This window comes from Ursus arctos, unplaced genomic scaffold (assembly GCF_023065955.2).
Source record: "Ursus arctos isolate Adak ecotype North America unplaced genomic scaffold, UrsArc2.0 scaffold_2, whole genome shotgun sequence".
Classification (NCBI taxonomy): Eukaryota; Metazoa; Chordata; class Mammalia; order Carnivora; family Ursidae; genus Ursus; species Ursus arctos.
Genome location: NW_026622874.1, coordinates 86,615,484 through 86,635,544, shown reverse-complemented (window position 1 = coordinate 86,635,544; position 20,061 = coordinate 86,615,484). Strand labels below are relative to the sequence as shown.

Sequence of the window (20,061 nt, the reverse complement as noted above, 5' to 3'; positions counted from 1 at the left end):
CATCTCGGTCAAGGCCACTTTATAGTCTTCCTTGTTTGCCTTTCTTATCAGGGACTTGGTCTGCTGCAAGGGGGCGGGTGGGGGGGATGAGAAGGTAAAACAAATACCCAAACATGGAGCAGAAAGAAGGATGGTTGGAAGCAGCTCAGCTTAACAGGCTGATGGGAGCGGGGAACATTACTGGTGTGGAAATGCGGGTGGGTAAAAGGGATGCAGAGGGCCCCACCAGGCTCAGGTGGGGTGGGGGAGGGGCAGGGAGGAGGAGTGGAAGGAAGCTAAAGGACCTTGTCTTGAGCTACACTGAAGCTGGAACAGAAAAATCCACACCCTCGCCCCAAGGATCGCTGAAGCAGAAATGGGTTCCCAGCAAGGCAAAGGTGTTAAGGACACAGGCTCTTGACCTTCACTAGGCTGTGGAATGACACGCCCGCCTGCCTCACAGACCTCACAGTCAGAGACAGATGTGGATCAAGCAGGTGGAGACAAGTGCTATGAGAAGCAAAGTCAGCAAAGGCCAGAGATGAGGCAGGGAAAGGGACACTTAATTTGAGACACTTGGTTAAGGAAGGCGACATCTGAGCGGAGACCTGAAGGCAGTGAGCCCTGAGAATACCCATATGGGGAGGCTGTTCCAGGCCAAGGGAACAGCAGGTGCCAAGGCCCTGAGGTGGGCGGGGCTTGGCAGATGAGGAATGGCAAGGCGGGCTGGAGTGGGCAGGAGGGAGAAGTCTTGGGCTGCGCTCTCGTGTGGCCCCGAGGCCACATCAGCCGAAGAGGCCTCATGCTACCACCCTGGAACCTGGCATGATGAGTTTTGTCCAAAGGATGTATGGAAAATGATTTCCACCCCAAACCTTGCCAATCTTGGTTTTTGTGAATATCACTAACGCATACTTTTTTCTCCACCATCAGCAGGAAAGCAGAGCTGACAAATTCAAGGCCCCTTCTGATCCTATAGGTGATTCTATGGGAATCATAGACGTTGTGTGTAAAGCTAAACAACTGTGTTCACACTCTGACATGGGGCCGGCGGCTCGAACCCCCGTGTTGGTGGAAGGCTCCGGCAGCGCCAGGACCAGCAGAACCCGCAATTCATGAGCTCCTTCTCCATTTCCCCCATGGAGCATGTATAAAGTCGCTCTGAAAAGAACTGGGTGACGACCCCTGCCTTTTTACCATCTTTCTGTGGGCAAGTGGCCCGCCCCCTGGTATCTTCGTGGCCTGGGGCTGGGGTGGAACAGGGCGCCTGAGACAACGTATCTGTCCTTGGTCGCTGCAACCCTAGGCTCGCCTCTTCTTGGAAAAGGATACCAAGGTAGGCTTTTTCTTCCAGTGGGGGCCAGTTCTGTCTGCACAAACTCTTCACCCCCAAGCATCTTCCACTTGGAGGGAATGCTCCCCTGGCAGCATGATCACTGCTGCCTGTGCCCTTTGAGTCATATTGTGCTAAGAAGATGCTTTTAAAAATTAAATCAGCCTTTCTCCGAGTGAAGGTCAACTCCGCAGCTCCACAACCAGAGCCTTCCCCACCCGTGGCTTCCCAGAAACGTCGGCACACGGTGCTCGTGTCCTCCCGAACCACGTCTCTGCCGGCCAGCTTGTGTTTACTGTGTATTTCCTCACAACGCATGAGGCAACCACCTTTTAACTCGTCTTGACGCCCTCATTGCTCACTTGGGCGAGCCCATTTTGCACCGGCCTTACCACCACACGAGGGTGGATTTATTTTCGTCCTACACCTAGAGAGTGTCAGATTTATTCGCAAAATAAATTTGTGCCACCAGCAAGAACTAAATTGCACATTTTAATTTATCCCACACTGCTCTTTTCTAGTAGAAAAGCATCCCTTTTCCACTAACTTTACTTGCTCTTTGCCTCACCAACACTTGCCTTGTGTCTCTCTCCCGGAGAAGCAAAGAGCATATCAACACGGGAGATCTGCGGTGAATACAACACATGTCACAGGAGAAGAGAGGAGAGGAGGATGCGGGCCTGCCGGTCGGCGAGGTGACTTATTCCCACCTGCCAGCTGGGACTTGAAAAAGCTCACATTCAGGGTATCAGCAAAGTTACCCCTTACTGCACGTGGGGGGCCTCCTAGGTCACCTGGGAATCCACTGGAAGGGCCGACATTACATTGGAGAACAAGGGTTTAGGGGGAAGATCGTGAGCCAGTAGCCCACAGGCCAAATCCAGCTGCAGATGTCTTGAGTGACTTTTACTTTTTTTTAAAATTGGAAATAGATGCCAAGCTTTTTTTTTTTTTTTTTTTTAAAGAGGAAATCCACTTGAAAATTGGACTTCCTGGCATCTCCCAAAAAATCATACAATCTGGTAGGCCCTGACTGGCATTCCCACGCAGCAATCAGAGGCCAGAGCTGGGTAGCGGTGCCCCTGTTAGACGGGTTATAAGCCCTCCGGGTCCCGCAGTGCACCCCCACTCTCTGGGGTCCGGTGCCCATCAGCCGGGAAACTGTGTGCTAATTTGTACAGCAAAAGGTCCAAGGAAACAGCTGACTTAGCCCTGTTTTGTCCTGAGATGCCCACACTCACCTCTAAAATCCAACCGGCAGGTGGGCAGGAGGCTGCGCCTGGGACAATGGTCTACCCCTGAGTACTCCAGACCTCCGTGCATTCCACCACGGCACAGCCTCGGCAGGCCACATGCTTCCCACGGTGTAAGAGACCGTGACCAGTGTCCGCTCGTTCCTCCCCCTTCTCCCCTCGAGGTGTGCTGCTTTGCACCGTGATGCAAGGGGTGGAGACTGTTTCTCTAGCCGGGCTTCGTCTGGTGGCTTTCTTTGGCCAACAGGTCACTGGATGATCGTGACCAAGCAGTCTTTAAAAAGCACTTACATATTGGGGTGTGTCCTCTCTTGCTACCCTGAGACCACCACGTGCTGGCCAGTGAGACCACGTGGAACAGAGGCGGTCATCCCAGCTGAGGCCCGGGGGCCAAGCAGCCTGCGAGTCATGTGAGTGACTGGCCCTCTGAGACCTTCCAGCCCAGCTCATGGCAGTGCCACCCAGCCCACCTGTGGACACCTGAGCAAAAGTAAAAGGGCTGCTGCTTCAAGCCACTGCATTCTGGGGCGGCTTGTTAGGCAGCTGTAAATAGCTGATACGCATGGCTCGTCAAGGCCTGTGTTCTCTTGTCTCTAGAGCTTCTCTGGGCCCCTCGGTGGGCAGGTGCTGTCTGTTAACTCTAACACTCATCCTTTTGCTGCTAGCTCTTCTCCAGCCCGGGAATGCATATGATTTTCAAAGAAGGCAATCAGGGCTCCCCATGCCGCCCTGACTAAATGGCTACACTCGTCCCTCTTGGATAGGACGGTCCTTCGGTCCATACCCTGCCTCTGGAGAATCTGTAGCCAAATGTCCTGCCTGCTTGATTTATGAAACGAATGACAGTTGTTTCTGACTTCCCTGTAGCAGTGACCACCTGCACAGCTTCCCTTCAGGGAACTGGCCCTTCCCCTCTCTTCTCAGGCTACAGTTTGGACAGATCTGACCCCACTCCTGGCCCGGCCTGGGGCAAGGACAGAACTGCCTCTCCCTGTCCGTGGAGATTGGAGACCCGTTCAGGGGAGAGCTGATTCTTGGGCTCTGCTGGAATTATTAGGAAAGGAGCCTTCCCTTCCCCTAGGGTTGCTGAGCCAGTAAGAGAGAGCCTAGAGCCCCTGGGGCCATCTGTGGGCCGTGCCTGAGACTAGAGATGTGGTTCCCAACATGTGGTCCCCGGACCGGCGACATCAGCATCATTGGAGCTTGTTAGGTGATTAAAATACTAAGGCTCCGTTCTAGACGCACTGAATTAGAAACTGGGGCTGGGACCCAAAACTCTGTGTTTTTAGTTGCTCTGCAAATAATTCTGATACATGTTCCAAGTTTGAGACCTGCTGGACTAGAGAAGACTAGAGCTAAGCGATGAAGAAACAGCTTCCTGGTGATATCATCTGGGCACCTAGATCCCACCATGCCTGAGGCCAAATCTATAGTCCTGGACTTCCCAGGTTCTGGGAGCAATACATTTTCCTTTGTTGCTTCAGCCAGTTTGGATTTCTGTCACTTGCTATTAATAATGAACACGGACGAACTATGTTATAAGACTCTGGACTTTGGCAGAATGGTCTTTCTGCTGCTGGTACCCTGTCAGGGTCCTCTAATTCAATCATGCTGAGGGGCGTTACTTTATTTCTATGGTTGGCAGCTTGTCTGAGAAAAGTGGTTCAGATGTATCACTTCCCTAGAGCACTCTGACAACTTGGACAGTAAACTTTCTGCATTAAAGACTGACGTTCTTCCACCCTCAAGAAGACAACAGGTCTCTGGAAGTCTTGTGGAAAACTCATGGGTAAGAGACTGGCGCAATATAGGACATTAAGACCCCTTCGTTAGAACCACGACAGTTACCATGACAGAGAGGAATTATGCTCTCATGCATCATATGCACATTAAATTGACACAAATTCAATTTTATGACCTTGGCCAAAGGAAAAGGGGCAAGAGGAGAAGTAACTCGTTAAAGAGTGCAGGCAATAGGCGCACTTCTGGTAATGTCAATACAGACCAATGCTTCCTTGGAGCACAACTAGAAAACCTGGACCAAATATTATACAAATCTGTTTGGAAAAAAGAAATTTGTTTGAAGACATGGAAAGCGAACAGGGCTGTGAAGGATTACAGGGTCAAAAGTAGGCAGGGGAAGGAAACCCAGAGAGGTGAACCCAGCACCTGGGAAGTATTTTCCCTCAAGCAGCTGTTGACTCTGATCTGAGCCGCTGCAAAGCTGGGAGGCTGAGCAGAGCCGGTGACAGACTTGGGGCCACAGCCTGAGAGTCAGGGTGACCTGGAAAGAGCCAGGAGCGAAGAACACAGAAAGGTTAACAATATGGGCAGTCCAAATTACTACTGTGTAAAATTAAAAATAATAGCAATCATAATAATGATGACGCCGTCATCTAGTGAGGCTTAAGATCTAGGAAGAATTAAAAAGCATGACAATAATAGCATTTAAGTCAGGAGGGGAGTAAATGGAGTTACGGAGTTGTAAGGTCCTTCCACTGAATGGGAAGTGGTAAACTTGCTAATTTAAAGTAGACTCAGATAAGTCAAGAATGCGCATTGCAATCTCGGGTAATGACTGAAAGAATAATATAAGGATGTATAACTAACAAGCTAATACAGAGGGAAAAGAGGAACAACAGAAAGTAATCAGTTCAAAAGAGGGCAAGAAAAGAGAGAAAGAGAAACATAAAACAGGCAGAACCAATAAAAAGCAAGCAATACCATAGTAGATTTAACCTCAAGTATATCAGCAATTACATTAAATGTAAATGTACTAAATGTGCCCATTAAGACACGTAGATTGTTAGAGGATAAAAATAAAACCCAATTACATGCTGCTTACGAGAGACAAACCTTGACGTAAGGAAGGAGAAAGTTTGAAAGCAAAAGGACAAAAGAAGACACACCATGTAAACAGCGACCAAAAAAGAAAGCTGGTGGGCTTTAGGGCAAAGAGCATCACTAGACTGAACAGGAGACAAGTGGTGATACAAGGTTCCATTCACCAGGAAGATATAAAGAGGCTCATTTGTGCATGCCCCCCAAAAGACAGTCTCCCCCCCAAATATAAAGCATGTAAGCAGTCCAGATTTTGCCTGGAAGGGGTGAGCTGATTTGATTCCACTGTCTTCTCAGGAAGTCTCAGGTTCCTTGTGCCTCTGCGGGTATGAACATCCAGTGCCCTTAGCATAATGCCAGTGTCTAAAAACACACATTTGCACTGCAGCCCAGACCCTAAATGAAGTCACCTGCTTCATCTGGGGCTCGGCCAAGAAGCTGGGCTTGTTCCCGCTGTGGAGGAGAGACGATTTCCCAGCTCCATCTGGGGCTTACTGGAGATAGGTCTGTATGAGGTAGTCTATACAGGGCCATATTTACACACATACGATGCCCTTCATCATCGGTTTGAGGGATGGCCAAGGGTTTGGCCACCGCCTGCGCTTCTTCTGACCTTTAGAACCTAATCCCTGTGTGAAAAGTGGCTCCACCGTAGTCCCAGTGTGAGGGTGGTGACAATGCCATGGTTTTCAACTTTCTTCAAATTTAGCTTATGTAGGGGCCAAGTATATTCGAGAGGCTGAGCTCCAAATCTGTTCAAACTGTTCCACGACCTCAGACAGTGTCTTCTTTCGGGGAGCCGATGGGACAAATTGCTCTAAGAACCAAGTACCAGGGACAGCTGGCAATCTGATTTTTATCAGAGGGACCCAGTGACATGCGTTTTTTTATACGAATGTGTGCTCCTCCGCCATGGTGGCCAGGAAGCTCAGAGTCACTACTGAACCCCCGCATGTGCCCATTTGTTCACCCCTGGCTTTATCCTATTTTTTTCTCCCCTCATCTTCTCTTCACTCTCATTTCCTTGTGTATCTGTCAGTCTCACGCTACTTGCTGCTGTAATTTGTTAGAACATGCCAGAACTTTCTGGAGAATGGCTGATTATAAATTAACTAAGCTCTACTTTGCAAAATGTTGTCCATGAAGGTATGTGTGATGGGTTGAACTGTGTCCCCATAAAAGATGCTGAAGTCCTAATCCCTAGGCCCTGTCAGTGTGAGCTGATTTAGAAATAGGGTATTTGCAGGGGCGCCTGGGTGGCACAGCGGTTAAGCGTCTGCCTTTGGCTCAGGGCGTGATCCCGGCGTTATGGAATCGAGCCCCACATCAGGCTCCTCCGCTATGAGCCTGCTTCTTCCTCTCCCACTCCCCCTGCTTGTGTTCCCTCTCTCGCTGGCTGTCTCTATCTCTCTGTCAAATAAATAAATAAAATCTTTAAAAAAAAAAAAAGAAATAGGGTATTTGCAGATGGTGGGGTTAAGAGAAGGTCATTAGGAAGGGGAAATTTGGACACACAGACAGATGCAGGCACAGGAGAGCCACGTGAAGGCTGGAGTCAGTTGTCACAAGTCGAGGAACTACCAGAAGCTGGGAGGGAAGCCTGGTACAAATTCTTCCCTAGAGCCTTCAGGGGGAACATGCCACCTTGGTCTTAGACTTCTAGCTTCCAGAACTGGGAGGCAATACACATTCCTGTTGTTTGACCCAATCAGACTGTGGTACTTGGTTATAACAGTCTGAGGAAGCTAATACGGCATTCAAAACTATTTTATTTTATTTATTTATCTTTAAAGATTTTATTTGTCAGAGAGACAGAGAGGAAGCACAAGCAGGGAGAGTATCAGGCAGAAGGAGAAGCACGCTCCCCGCTGAGCAAGGAGCCCGACGTGGGGCTCGATCCCAGAACCCTGGGATCATGACCTGAGCTGAAGGCAGATGCTTCACCGACTGAGCCACCCAGGTGTCCCTCAAAACTATTTTAGCTGATACATGGTTTAACTTTTAAAATATTAACAGTTATACATTTATATCAACGAGCATTAGAAAAAAATATCACAAGGGACTCAACTCTGATTTTTCGGCATGTTTTCGGTTCAGACCGGGCTGCTGTGGCTATGTGGGAAGCAAATAGCATTTTAGTTGGCACATGAGGGGCCATGCACCCAGTGGAGTGGTTAAGAAAACAGACTCTGCCATCAGCTTCTCAAACACTGATTTCACCACTCACTAACTGTGTGACTTTGGGCAGATTCCTCAACCTCTCTGTGCCTTGGTTTCCTCTGTATAATGATTGTCGCTAATAGCAGTGTCTACTGCATGGGACGGTTTAGATGATTAAATGCAAAATTACATGTGTGATATAAAACAGAGCTTTTTTGGGTCAGTGCTTTGTAAGTGCTGGCTCTTCATTCTATTACCCAGACACGGAAACTCTAGTGATTGTGGCATGCACGTGAAGGAGGGAAGTCCTAGTGAGCCCAGCAGGATGGCTGGGAAGGTTGCTTGATCACCACGGTCCTGCTCCCACTCTACCAGGGACTCCGGAAGGCTTCCTGCATGGTGGCACCCTACTCTGGGTTTCATTTCTTTCAACAACTCATTTTGAAGGAACTTACTGGAAACCCTTTAATTTTCACAAAGAGTGAACACCAGCAGTATAGACCGGAGTCTTGGCCACGGAAGCAGTGGTCAGTGAAGCTAGTTTGGGTGTCGAAGAAACACCACCACCCGGGATTGCCACCTACACTCTCCACTTGCTGTTGGGGCTCCGAGAGCTGACCTGGCCTTCATCTTGTCCCCTGGCCCCTTCTCTCTCTCTCCTTCCAGCTTCTTCTGACCAAAGAGGATAGATTCAAAATTCACAAGGTTTTTCTAACATCTTAGATCTTACTCTTCACCCCTATAGACTATATCTCAAATTATCTATTTGCACAACCTACCCCAGACAAGTGACAGGCCAGGGATCCCCCATCACTGCTGCGTCTTGGCTCTCCCGCCCTATCTGGGCTCCCCACTGCCCAGCTTCTGGCCCCTGATCCTTCAGGATAAGTCACAACTAGTCTCATCACCAAGCCTGACTGCTATCAGGAATGGAGCCACTGGTAAGACTCAGAGACAGAGTCACCACCTTCTGTACCGTGCAGTGGGTTCTTCCCTGGTCACCCCACATGTATCATGGCTCCCGACAGGCCACACTCCATGTGGCAGCCAGAGGGACCTTATTCAAATGTAAAGCAAGTCACGGCAGCCCCTGCTCAACTCTGTGACCCCATCTCAGCTTCCCTGTGCTCCAGCCTCCAGCCTTCTTTCTGATTCTTGAGCTGACTGAGCAGCTCTTTTCTACCTCAGGGCCTTTGCACAGGCTTTCCCCCCTCTGCAAAGGGCTAGTCCTTGACCTCACCAGGCCTCAGCTCAGGTTTCCCCTCCTCAGAGAGGCCTCCTTTAAGCACGCCGCCCAGCCATCACCCCATTGCTGTCTTGGTGGTAGCTGTCACCACCCCATCTTTGTGTTTATCTACCCCTGCCCGCTGAAATATAAACACCAAGACGGCAGGAGCAGTGCGTTGCTCACTGGGTCACCAGGCCCTGGACCAAGGCTGGCACATAGTGGGTGCTCCAGACACAGGTTTCTGGTGAGGTAAAGGAGACAACAAATGACCTGTTGCCTTGCCTGGAAGCCCATCCAGGACTGGACTGGGCTGGATTGCAGCCTGCCCTGACTGCAGCCCCGGGCCTGGGCCCCATGGCCCAGTCTCCCCGGCTGGCCCTGTCCATAGGCCAGGCCACATCCCCAGGATGCTTGCTGCCGGCCCCAACGGCTCCCCCAATTCCCCATCCCCCCACCCCAGGGCTCCCCGTCCTGGACTGAAAACCCATGCCGTAATGCTGCCCTAGTTACCACCGGGCTTGTCAGGGCCAGCACCCCCCTTGGTGCCTCCAAAGCCATCTCTGTGACCAGCCAGCCCTGGGGGGTCCAGCTGGGCCCGGCACTCCAGAGCATGGGCCTTAGAGCCTGGGTGTGAATCCTGGCTTTGCCATCCTGCCTGCAACCCTCGACAAGCAACTTACATGTCCTCAACCTTGGTTTCCTCATCTGTGAAATGGGAGAAGGGGGCCTCTGCGTGGATACTCTTATCCACAGGGATCTCCTGGAGTTTGCTGCCTAGCACCCACTCCCTTTGCCTCTGGTGATAGCACCTGTGTCTCCTTCCCAGAAGCACCCTGGACTTAAGCCAGGAATGACAGTGGCTCCGAGGCTTTGCTGGAATTTGTGGGAACAGTGTCAGCTGACCCAGCCAAGCACCTGCTCTGAGCTAGTGATCCTCTCTCCAGCCCTTTTATCCTGATAGCAACCATCGGATGAGGGTATCGTTCTTATTCCTGCTGGGCGGATGGAAAAATGAGGCCCAGAGAGGTTAAGTAACCTGCCTGAGGTCACAGAGCTAGCAGGTGCATGGCAGGATTTACAGCAGGTGGTCAGGCTTGCTTTCTGCCGGGGCTGCTGGGCTGTTGGACTGCTGGGCTGAGAGCCCAGGGACGGGGGTGGCCCTCCCACCACCCCTAAGAGTCAGCTTAAGAACAAAGGGCACAAAGAGTGTTGGAGTGGGACAGGGACAGAGGAAGACTTCTGATTTTCATCACTGGATCCTGCTGTGCCTAAGATCCCACCACCTTAACTTTGTAGTTACGTGAGTTCGTTTGGACTCTTTCCCTTAAAGACACTTTTTAAAATCACTTGCTACCTAGGGGCGCCTGGGTGGCTCGGTCGGTTAGGCATTTGCCTTTGGCTCAGGTCATGATCCTTGGATTGAGCCCAGCGTCAGGTTGCCTGCTCAGAGGGTGCCTGCTTCTCCTTCTCCCTCCGCCCCTCCTCCTTCACTTGTGTTCTCGAACACTTTGCGCTCTCTCTCAAATAAATAAATAATCTTAAAAAAATATATCATTTGCTACCTAAAACGCCTTGTGCTGTATTCACGTGTCTTCTCCTTCAGTTGGAGCTCGGGTTGTGGTAAGAATTAATCAGGGCGCTGCCCTGCCCACAGTCCCTCAGCCAAACCTCGGCCCACAGCTCTGGCTCTGGAGGGACGCGGAAGAGCCTAGCTCCCTTGCCCCGGGTGGGGAGGAGAGCTCACACGCAGAGGCTTGTGCTCAGCACTGCCCCCCAGAACTCCCCAGCCAGGAGGCGTTCCGCTTGCTCAGTGAACTTGCTTGCTGATAAAGGCAGTTTGGGCTCCTTCCCTTTGCTGCCCCCAACCAGGGACCACCTCCCAAATAAAGGACTCGTTCGCAAATCCTCACCTTGGAGTGGGTGGCTGGGGGAATCCAAACAGAGAGATGTTTACACAGCTCGAGCTAGTGCTTGGTAAGTGATGGCTGTTCCTGCTACTTCTCCTCCTTCCACCTGCCCAGAGCCCAGGCCTCAGTCCCTCCAGCTCCCAGGAGACACGGATGGAATGCTGGCCACAGAGGGCAGGGCCCCTGGCTCAGACGGACTGCTTGTCTCAAAAGGCTGGCTGGCTGGGGCTGGATATTTGCCTAGGACACCCCAGGCTTCCAAATTCTTGGGATACCAGGGTGCCTTGAACTGAGGTGCTTTGTTTTGGGTGGAAAACCCAGAAGCAAGTGGCTTCCCCAGATGCACTCTGTCCCTGGATCTGACCCAGGGCCTCGGGCTACAATGATTCACGGACAGCCTCCAGGGCGTACGGTCTGCTGATCAGGACACAGCATGGAGTCTGTCCACCAGGGTTTGGGGCGACATCGGCCACTTTCCAGCCGTGTGAATCACCTGCTCTGGGCCTCAGCTCCTCACTGTGAAACAGGGACAATCCCTGGACCTTTCTCAAGGGCTATGTATACGGATTATCATTTATTTACAAGTGATAGGACTCAAAGCTGACAGCAGTGGCTGGCTCGCGGTAAGTACTCAATCAACGTAACTTCTCATTTCATTAGAAGAGCAGCAGACCGACTTCGCCATCAACTCTTGTACTTTTAGAATGTAGCACCATTTGCATGCATCATTATCCATATAAAGTAAACAAATTAATTTAAGAGTAAAAACAAAATTAAAAAGTAAAACCAAAACGAAAATAGGTTTTCAATTATAACCACATCTTGGTTGCAGAATGAGAAAGGCGCCATGATGATTAATGTCATGTGTCCATTTGACTGGGCCACAGGGAGCCCAGATATTTGGTTAAACGCTACTCTGGGTGTTTCTGAAAGGTGTTTTTGGATGAGATTAACATTTTCATTGGAGAACGAAGCAGATTAACATCCAGAATGTGGGTGGGCCTCATCCAATCAGGTGAAGGCCTGCATAGAACAAAAAGACTGACCCTCTCTCAAGTAAGAGAACTCTCTAGAAGACTACCTCTGGACTTCCTCTGCAACATTGGCCCTTCCAGTGTATATGGCCTTTGTACTAGAACACTGGCTCTTCCTGGGTTTCCAAGCTGCTGACCCATCCTGCAGATTGGAATTACACACACACACACGCACACACACACGCACACACACACACACACACACACACACACACACATGTTCTGTTGGTTCTGGAGACCTTGACTAACAATACATTTGTGAAAGGTGAGCTCAGGCCTTGATGAAGAGGGTAACACAGCAAGGACTCCTCCAACACGGCATCCCACTGAGAGGGACCCAGGCCCAGTCCCAGCCCTGCTCAGGGGCTGCCAGAACTCTTACTTGAGCATGTCTTCTCCTGGTCTGGGAACACAGCAGAGGGCTGGAGGTTCAAGTTCAGTTCGGGTCTGCTGGGAATGAAAACCTCAGCATTGTCCTTCCGCTTAGCAGATAAATTCCTTTCCTTTTTGTTACCTGTAGGAAAACAATGGTTTAGATGTCAGACACGGAGAGTCAGCAACGTTGGGTCACGCGGCTCCGGTATCTGCCGGTTCGTTCACTTATTCATTCAATAGATACTTCTTGAACCTCGATTCGTGCCAGGCACCATGCTCGTTTGGGATCAGAGATGTGAATAATGCAGCACATTTTGGCAAGTAATTGAAATGGTCTATGATATGTACAGGTTTTCAGATGTTAACATTTTGAGTAGGAACGAGTCTTGCAATCGATGAGGTGCTGGGTTTAATGGGCAGCATGGTACATAAAGTAATGGTGCCACCAAGGACATCCTGGGGCGGAAAGGGTAGGGTGAAACACACTTGCCGCCCCCGAGGTACTCACAGCCTCACCGAGGAAAAGATGATGGAAGGGATAAGGGGGGAGAGCTGGGACAGAAGAAGGTTCCAGTACCAGGGGCACGGAGGAGCATGCAACCTGGAGGATGTGGCAGGTGGGAGTGCAGCAGACAGTGCAGAGGGCCCTTACAGGTGACCACGATGCTCCCAGAGGCATGGAGATGGGCATTCCAGACATAGGGAACAGCACGTGCAAAGGCTTGACAGCTGGAAGGTTACGTGGCAGGTGAGTGGCTGGGGCCTGAGGGGGTGACTGGAGCCAAACAATGAAGGGCCTGGAGGCCATGCTGTTGAGTCAATGTTTCCCAAAGTGGGGTGCCTGGACCACAGGTGGAACGGGAGATGATGCCAGATGCCGTGTGGGCAAATGGTTTTTAAGCAGTTACATAACCAGACGTGCATGGAAAAACACGTAACCAGCCTACTGAACCCTTGACTTCACTGAGAGAGCATTGCTTAGAACAATCCTAGAATTACTAAAGAAAAGAAAGAGAAAGGAAGGGGGGTTGGGGAAGAAACTGAGAGAGAGGGAGAAGAAAAAAAGAAAGGTGCTCATTTAAATAACAGTTAAGAAATGGTACAGGAGGCTTGTGTAGGTGGCAAAAAATAAAAAAAAGTGACTTCAGAAGGTTTGCCAAATGGCCCAAGCGCAGGGAAAAGGGAGCCAGGGTGCCAGGAGGAGGCCACGCTCAGGGCTGCCAGGTAGAACAGCCCTGTCGGCAGCGAGGCTGGGGTGGCTAAGCAGAACAGAGACTGCAGGCAGGGAGACCGGTTAAGTCCCTGTACGCAGACCTCCTGGCCTGGGAAGGCAGCAAACCTGGGAACCGCCTGCGGGAGTGCAACGCGATAGCACTTCCAGCAGAGCAATCCTGGGGGCTTCTGGGGGGCCCAGAGAGAGGGAGTCCCAGAATCCAGGGCCCCATGGGATTCTTGGGAGCTCAGGATGGAGGTAGGGGGCTCGTGTGGGGTCTCTCAGACTTGCACCAACCTCTCCACCATCCCCTCTTGACTTTATGAAGAACGTGTGTGTATTTTTCTATGTACTTCCTGAAGCAGCTGCTCCCTGGCTGGCCTGAAATGCAAGACCCAAGGGATGACATCCAGGCCTATGTCCAGTGGGACAAGACAGAGAACAGACAGGGGCCAATGATCACAAGACTGACTCCCTACGTGCTGAAAATATGCTGCCGCTGCTAAGAGTGACAGCCAGCACCGATGGGGTTCGACGTCCCGAGCGTTTGGGTGGGTCAGCTCCCTGGTCCACCCTGTCTCATTCACCTCCCCAGCCATCCCAGGAGGAAGATGGGAAGCCGAATAATGGCCCGCCCAAAGGTGGCCTGACACAAAGTCACAAGGCAAAGGGGAATCCTCAGTGCTAATCAGCTAACCTTAAACTAGGGAGATTATTTTGGATGATCCCAGTGGATCCGATGTAATCCACAAAGGTCCTTAAAAGTGGAAGAGGGACAGAGTTTCAGTTTGGGATGATGAGGAAGTTTTGGAGATGGATTATGGTGATGGTTACACAGCAGCTGTACTTAGTGACGCCAAGAGGCGCTCTTAAGCCATGGCGAAAATGCTAAAATACAACAGGTGTACTTTACCGCAGTAAAACACGCCCACGGACGCACACATGGAAGAGGGCAGCAGAAGGAGGGCCAGAGGGACAGGGGACTCTGGGAGAATGGCACAGCCAGGCTCAAGGCTGCTGGCTCTGAAGGTGGAGGGAGGGGCTGGGAGACAACAAATGGGGAAGCCTCTAGAAGCTGGAAAAGGTGAGAACATTTTCCCCTAGAGCCTCCAGAAGGATCACAGCCCTGCTGACACTGTGATTTTAGGCCAGTGAGCCTCATGTCCCACTTCTGGCCTATAGAACCATAAGGAAATAAATGTGTGTTGTTTTAAGTCACTGAGTTTCTCATCATTTGTTATAGAACTAATACGTACTATTACAGAGTAGGGCTCTGAGGCTGGAGCTGTCGGTCTGAGGTCCGACATGCTCACTTGGCCCTTTCCCTGTCCCTGGGGACACCACGCTCATTCCCTCTTCGAGCCCTTTGTGCTTGCTACTCCCTGCCCCACGGGATGCTGTTCTCACGGCTGCTTCCTCTTCATTCCTGTCCCAGCATGACCATCACCTCCTGAGAAGGCTTCTCTGACCACTCCAGCTCGCAGGGTCCTTCTCTGACCCCCATCCCCAACCAGTGTCCTGTTTTATAGTCTTCATGATGTTCAAGACTCTTGGGGGTTCTCCCCTCCTCCCTGAATTCCTTTTTTTTTTTAGAGAGAGAGAGTGTGTGCAAGCACATGAGAGGTGGGAGGGCGGAGAGGGGGTGGAGGAAGGGAGAGAATCTTAAGCAGGCTCCACACCCACATGGAGCCCCATGTGGGGCTCAATCTCATGACCCTGAGATCATGACCTGAGCCAAAATCAAGAGTTGGATGCTTAACCCACTGAGCCACCCAGGCGCCCTATCCTCCTCCCTGAATTCCTAAGCTGACCCACCACTTGGCCTTCCCCTGTCCAGTTATTGGGAAAATAACTTCTGCCTTTCCCTGTGCCACTCACGCACTGGCCCTCACTCACAGGGAGGACACAGGGGATGGGACAGAGGGTGGTGGTGGCAGGAAACCATCCAAGCGCAATCCAGCCACTCCCATCCCTCCTCCGGCAGGGTGGCCCTCAGGGCACACGGCCATCTGCCACCACACTGATGCCATCAGTGGCCCAGCTCAGCCAGCATCTGGGGTCAGGGGTCTGCCTACTTCAGAGGGCAGCCCCGAGTGACCAGCAAGCTGGCTCTCTCTTCTCAGCTGGAAAGGTAAACATTTGCTCTATCAGATTCCCAAGCCCATCTCTCATCTGTTTCAATTAGGAGGGAAGTCAGAGTGGGGTGGTGTTACTTACTGGCTCCTCAAAGCCCAACCACTGTTTTGTAACTTGTTTCAATTTATATATTCAGCCTACTGATTAAGGGCCCAAGCTCTGGGCTCAGACTCCCGGCAAATTCAATCCCACACTGTGTGACCTTGGGCAAGCTATCTGCCCTCTCTGTTCTCCAGCGTGCCCAGCTCTAAAGCAAGGACATTGACAGGACTTGCCTTGGCGTTGTGCTTAGGATTACAGATGCTTAGCCCTTAGAGTAGCACTCGGCACATGTTAGTAAGGATTCGGTAAATGCTGGGAATTGCTATTATTTATTTATTGTTATTTATTTAGCGCTTGTCTGGGCCCTGGCAGAGCTCACAGGCCAGAGGGGGAGAAAGACAACTGGGGTCCATGGCAAGACCAGTGCCAGGATGACACCTGGAAGCAGAGGAGGCACTGACCCACCTGGCCGAGCTGGGAGGGCAAGGGAGGCTTCTTGGAGGAAGCCGCCCCTGAGCTGAGTCTTGAGGGGAAAGGAGGAAGCCAGGTTTCAGGGTTCAGAGTGGAGAGAAGAGGAGATGTGGGCATTTGGACAGAGGGAACAGCCCAAGCAAAGGTCTGGAGACAAGAGAACACAGCGTGAGCACATCGGAGGGACAAATGTTCTCTTCTCTGGAGGCATCGACCACTGCGTGTGGGGTTTCCAGGGCTGCTTGTTATTATATCCGCCCCCCCCCCAATCCATATGTTCAAGTCCTAATCCCTATTACCTCAGAATGTGACTGTATTCGGAGACAGGGTCTCTAAAGAGGTAATTAAGGTAAAACGAGGCAATTAGTAAGGTAAAATTAGTCAACTCGTCCAGTCTGACAGTGTCCTTGTGAGAAGACGAGATTAGGACACACAGACACACACAGAGGGAAGACCACGTGAGGACACAGGGAGAAGACACCCAGGGAGAAGCCACGGAGAGAGGCCCAAGAAGAAAACAACCTGCCGACACCCTGACTTTGGACTTGCGGCCCCCAGAACTGTACAGAGATACATCTCCGTTGCTGTTGAAGCTCCGCCCCCCCAGTCCGTGGTACTTTGTTATGCAGCCTGAGCAGACTAATACACTCCGCCTGATTTCAGACAGTCCCTCATTTCTCTTCCCGTAGGCTCACACATGCTTCCCAGCTGGTTGGCCTTGATATTTGGTTCAGAAAGTACGGCACATGCCGCTTTGAGGAGGCTGTACTTGGAATGGAGAGGGAAGGGCAAGCAGACCAAGCGAGCCCAGGACTGGGCACGGGGACTGTGACAGGAAGGCCCCTCCCTGCCCCGCCTCAATTGCTTTTTTTACTCTCCTTTCCAGGGTCTTCTCTGGAGGACCTCCTCTAGCCAGGACAGCTGCTATTTCTGCCTGCCCAGCACACTTTCCTCCTTCTTCAGATTCACCTTGAATTTTCCTTAGGAAACTATCCGTCCACGTGGTTCAGGTGGCAATAACCACACCAGAGCCTTATGGGCTGGACCAGGTCAACTGGAGCCACAGTGACAAGTTCGGAGATGTGACCCAATGTGGGTTCAAGAACCAGGCCTGGGACCTTTGGTGGAGCTTTGAGGAAGAAAAATCCACTTTCTGATGTAGGCGTAAAGCCCACGTCTCAATTCCGTGTCTGTATGTGGAGAGCCCACCTGTGAATGGCACGAAGACAAAGGAAGGCAGAGATGGGAGAGAGGAAGGGAAGGAGAAGGGAAGGGGGAAGGAGGGGAGGGGAGGGGAGAGTCCTTGACAGCTGTGGACTTCTCAGTTATCCAAGCCAATAGAGCCCCTTTTGCTTACGCCAGAAATACAGGTCCTGCTACACACCCTATGAGGCACAGGATAGCCCCCCAGAACCGTCTGCCAGACATCTGCCATCTGGAATTTCAGGGTCACTTGTAGGCCTCTGGAAGCCTTTGCTTCTCGCAATCAGCAGAGATCTGACTGATATACCTCCCTGGTCTGTGGGACGGTCTCCCCAAAGCTGAACACCACATACTGCTGGAAATTCAAGTCCTGCCATTAGACCCAGACACACCAAAGGCAAAGACAACTCACAAAAGACAGAACTCACTCTTGGAAGCTGGGTTAAATTCCAGCACCACGAGGGTGTCTGGGCCCTGGGGAGGGCGTCCTTCCATCTCCTGGTCCTCGGGAACATCCTTCTGCACGGAGTCCCCACTGGAAAGAGGGGGTTCCTCTCTGGGGTGGCCCACCAGCACCTGCTCCTCGGGCTCGGGCTCAGAGAGCACCTCTTCTTCGATAGAGTCATACTCATCGCTGGAACAATCTCTTTGTTTCCTCTGCAGATTTACACTAAGTTCCAGGCTTTTTCTTAGCTCCTGCCAAAAGTCAGGAAGAGAGGCAAAAAATGAAATATGTTACTTTGAGAAAAACTCCTCTGAAAATAGATCATTAGAACCAAGGGACTATTCCCAGCAAACGAACATTTACCAAGATCACCTCGACACATGGGGCTGTCATCGCTTTGAAGATGAGAAAACAAAGACAGGGACAAGGAGCAGCTCTCTAGCAGAGCGGTATTTATAGTATGAATTGTGGTCACACGCCTGGGATGTCACTAAGAGTGTGTGCGTATGTGTCTGTGTATTATAGATGTTTTGGTCTGGGAGCTCGTTTAACCAGATTGTGGGGTCCCACCGCCCAGAGTTGCTGATTCAGGGGGTCCTGGACGAGGCCTGACAACGTGCACTTCTAACAAGGTAATGTTAATGCTGCTGGTCCAGGGACCACACTCTGAATATGAAATCTCAGAGGCCTCCAAATACCCCTGAAATTCCAGATGGTACAACGTCTGGCAGATAGGGGGCGCTTGTTCTGCGTATCGACGGATGTTTAGAAACACCTAAGATGTCAAAAGATTTAGCACTTAACCAGAGCTGCTTGATAATTATTTTTCAATCTGTGTTTCATCTCCATGAGATAGCAGATTTACGCTGTGAAGGACAAGCATTAAAAATCTACATTTAGAGTGACCAGAAAATTGATCGCTGAAGCCAGGACACCTTTGAAAGGGAAAAGGGGCACTAGTCTGTTTACTCTGGGACAAAAAAAAAAAATGCCAACTGGACCATCTGGGCAAGCCAGTGTGTTTGGTCAGCCTAGCTCTATGTCCCCCACAGCTCGTGCTGCCTAACACAGCTCTGAGAAAACGAGAAGCAATCGATACCACTTGCTTGATATTGGCGGTTGACCAGTAAACTTCACAGTTCCTATGCTGCCCAAGTCCCAGCCCCTGGACCCTGTAAATCAGTGACAGCTCATGAAGAGGGCAGAGGCACTAGAACACTTTGATCATTCTCGATAAATCACCCTGAAAAGACCTGATGATAGAAACATGGACATGAAAGGTGCTGGCTTCTGGGGGCTCAGGAAACAAGGAACATGTTATGGAAACTAGAGAGGGGATCCCATGAAGTAGTGGCAGGAGCTTAGCTGGGCTGGGCCTACGGTTCTGTGATAAGTGGATCTTGGAACTGAGATTTGATGATTTGGGAAACTCTCGGCCTGTCCAGTTGCAAAAGATGCTAAAGTGACGTAGCTGTCATTCGCGGTCAGACGGGCGTGCTCTGGAGAAAACCCGGGGTGCGCCTGGACAACCTTTTGCTAATACTTGAGAAGGAGCCAAAGTTTAGAGAATTCAACCACATGGAGGGTTCTCTGAAGACACTAGGCCTGGAACCTCTTCCACACCCCAGCAGATGCCAGGCACAGGGACAAGATTATCCAGGAAAGATCCGTGAAGGAACCTCTTGCCTAATGGAGGGAATCCTAGAGGCGTACATAGGAGATCACGTGGTTTTTGAGGATGTCGAACCAGCGGAAACAGGGCCCACTTGCACCGGAAGGGAGAGAGGAAGGACAAAATAAAAGAAGGCTGTCATCCTCCCCAAATTCTACACTCAGGAAGCAGGGTGATACTTGGCTGCGACACGTGCCACCCTCCATGAGAGAGGAAGGGTGGCTCCAAGGGTGGGGCCATGGGCCCAGAGCCACAGAGAATTCTTCCCAGGCCTTGAAACCCAGTGGAGTTTGCCCAGTAGGGATTTCAGCACTGCTTGGGTTTGGTGACTCCCCTTTCCTTTCATTTTGTCCCTGTTGTAATGAGAACGTCTGTCATGGTGACCCTGGGCCCGACCCGCCAGTGTACTTGGGAGCAGATGACTTGTCTTCTAGTTTCACGAGCTCACAGATGGAGACGCTTTTGCCCCCGGAGGGGTTCTACCTGGAGTCCCACCCAGACCTAATTCAGATGAGGCAGATGATGAGATTTGGAAGCTTTGAGCAGGTGAGATATAGATGATATTCTGGACTTAACACTGTAATGGGCTGAGATATGGGGAAGCTTGGGATGGAATGGATGTATTTTGTATGTGGGACGGACATAGATCTTTTGGGGGCAGAGGGCAGACTGCTGTTGGTGGAATAAATGGCCCCCAAAGATACCCACGTATGTGGGACGGACATAGATCTTTTGGGGGCAGAGGGCAGACTGCTGTTGGTGGAATAAA

General features: G+C 51.1%; 1 protein-coding gene across 1 annotated transcript in view; it reads right to left on the bottom strand.

Annotated features, from left to right (window-relative positions):
• The window catches only part of KATNIP (katanin interacting protein), a 183,182-nt gene that overhangs the window by 71,160 nt on the left and 91,961 nt on the right, over positions 1-20,061 (bottom strand). The window contains 2 exon segments of the mRNA XM_026515659.4: positions 12,118-12,249; positions 17,604-17,871. Coding sequence (XP_026371444.2) covers positions 12,118-12,249; positions 17,604-17,871 — 400 coding nt within the window.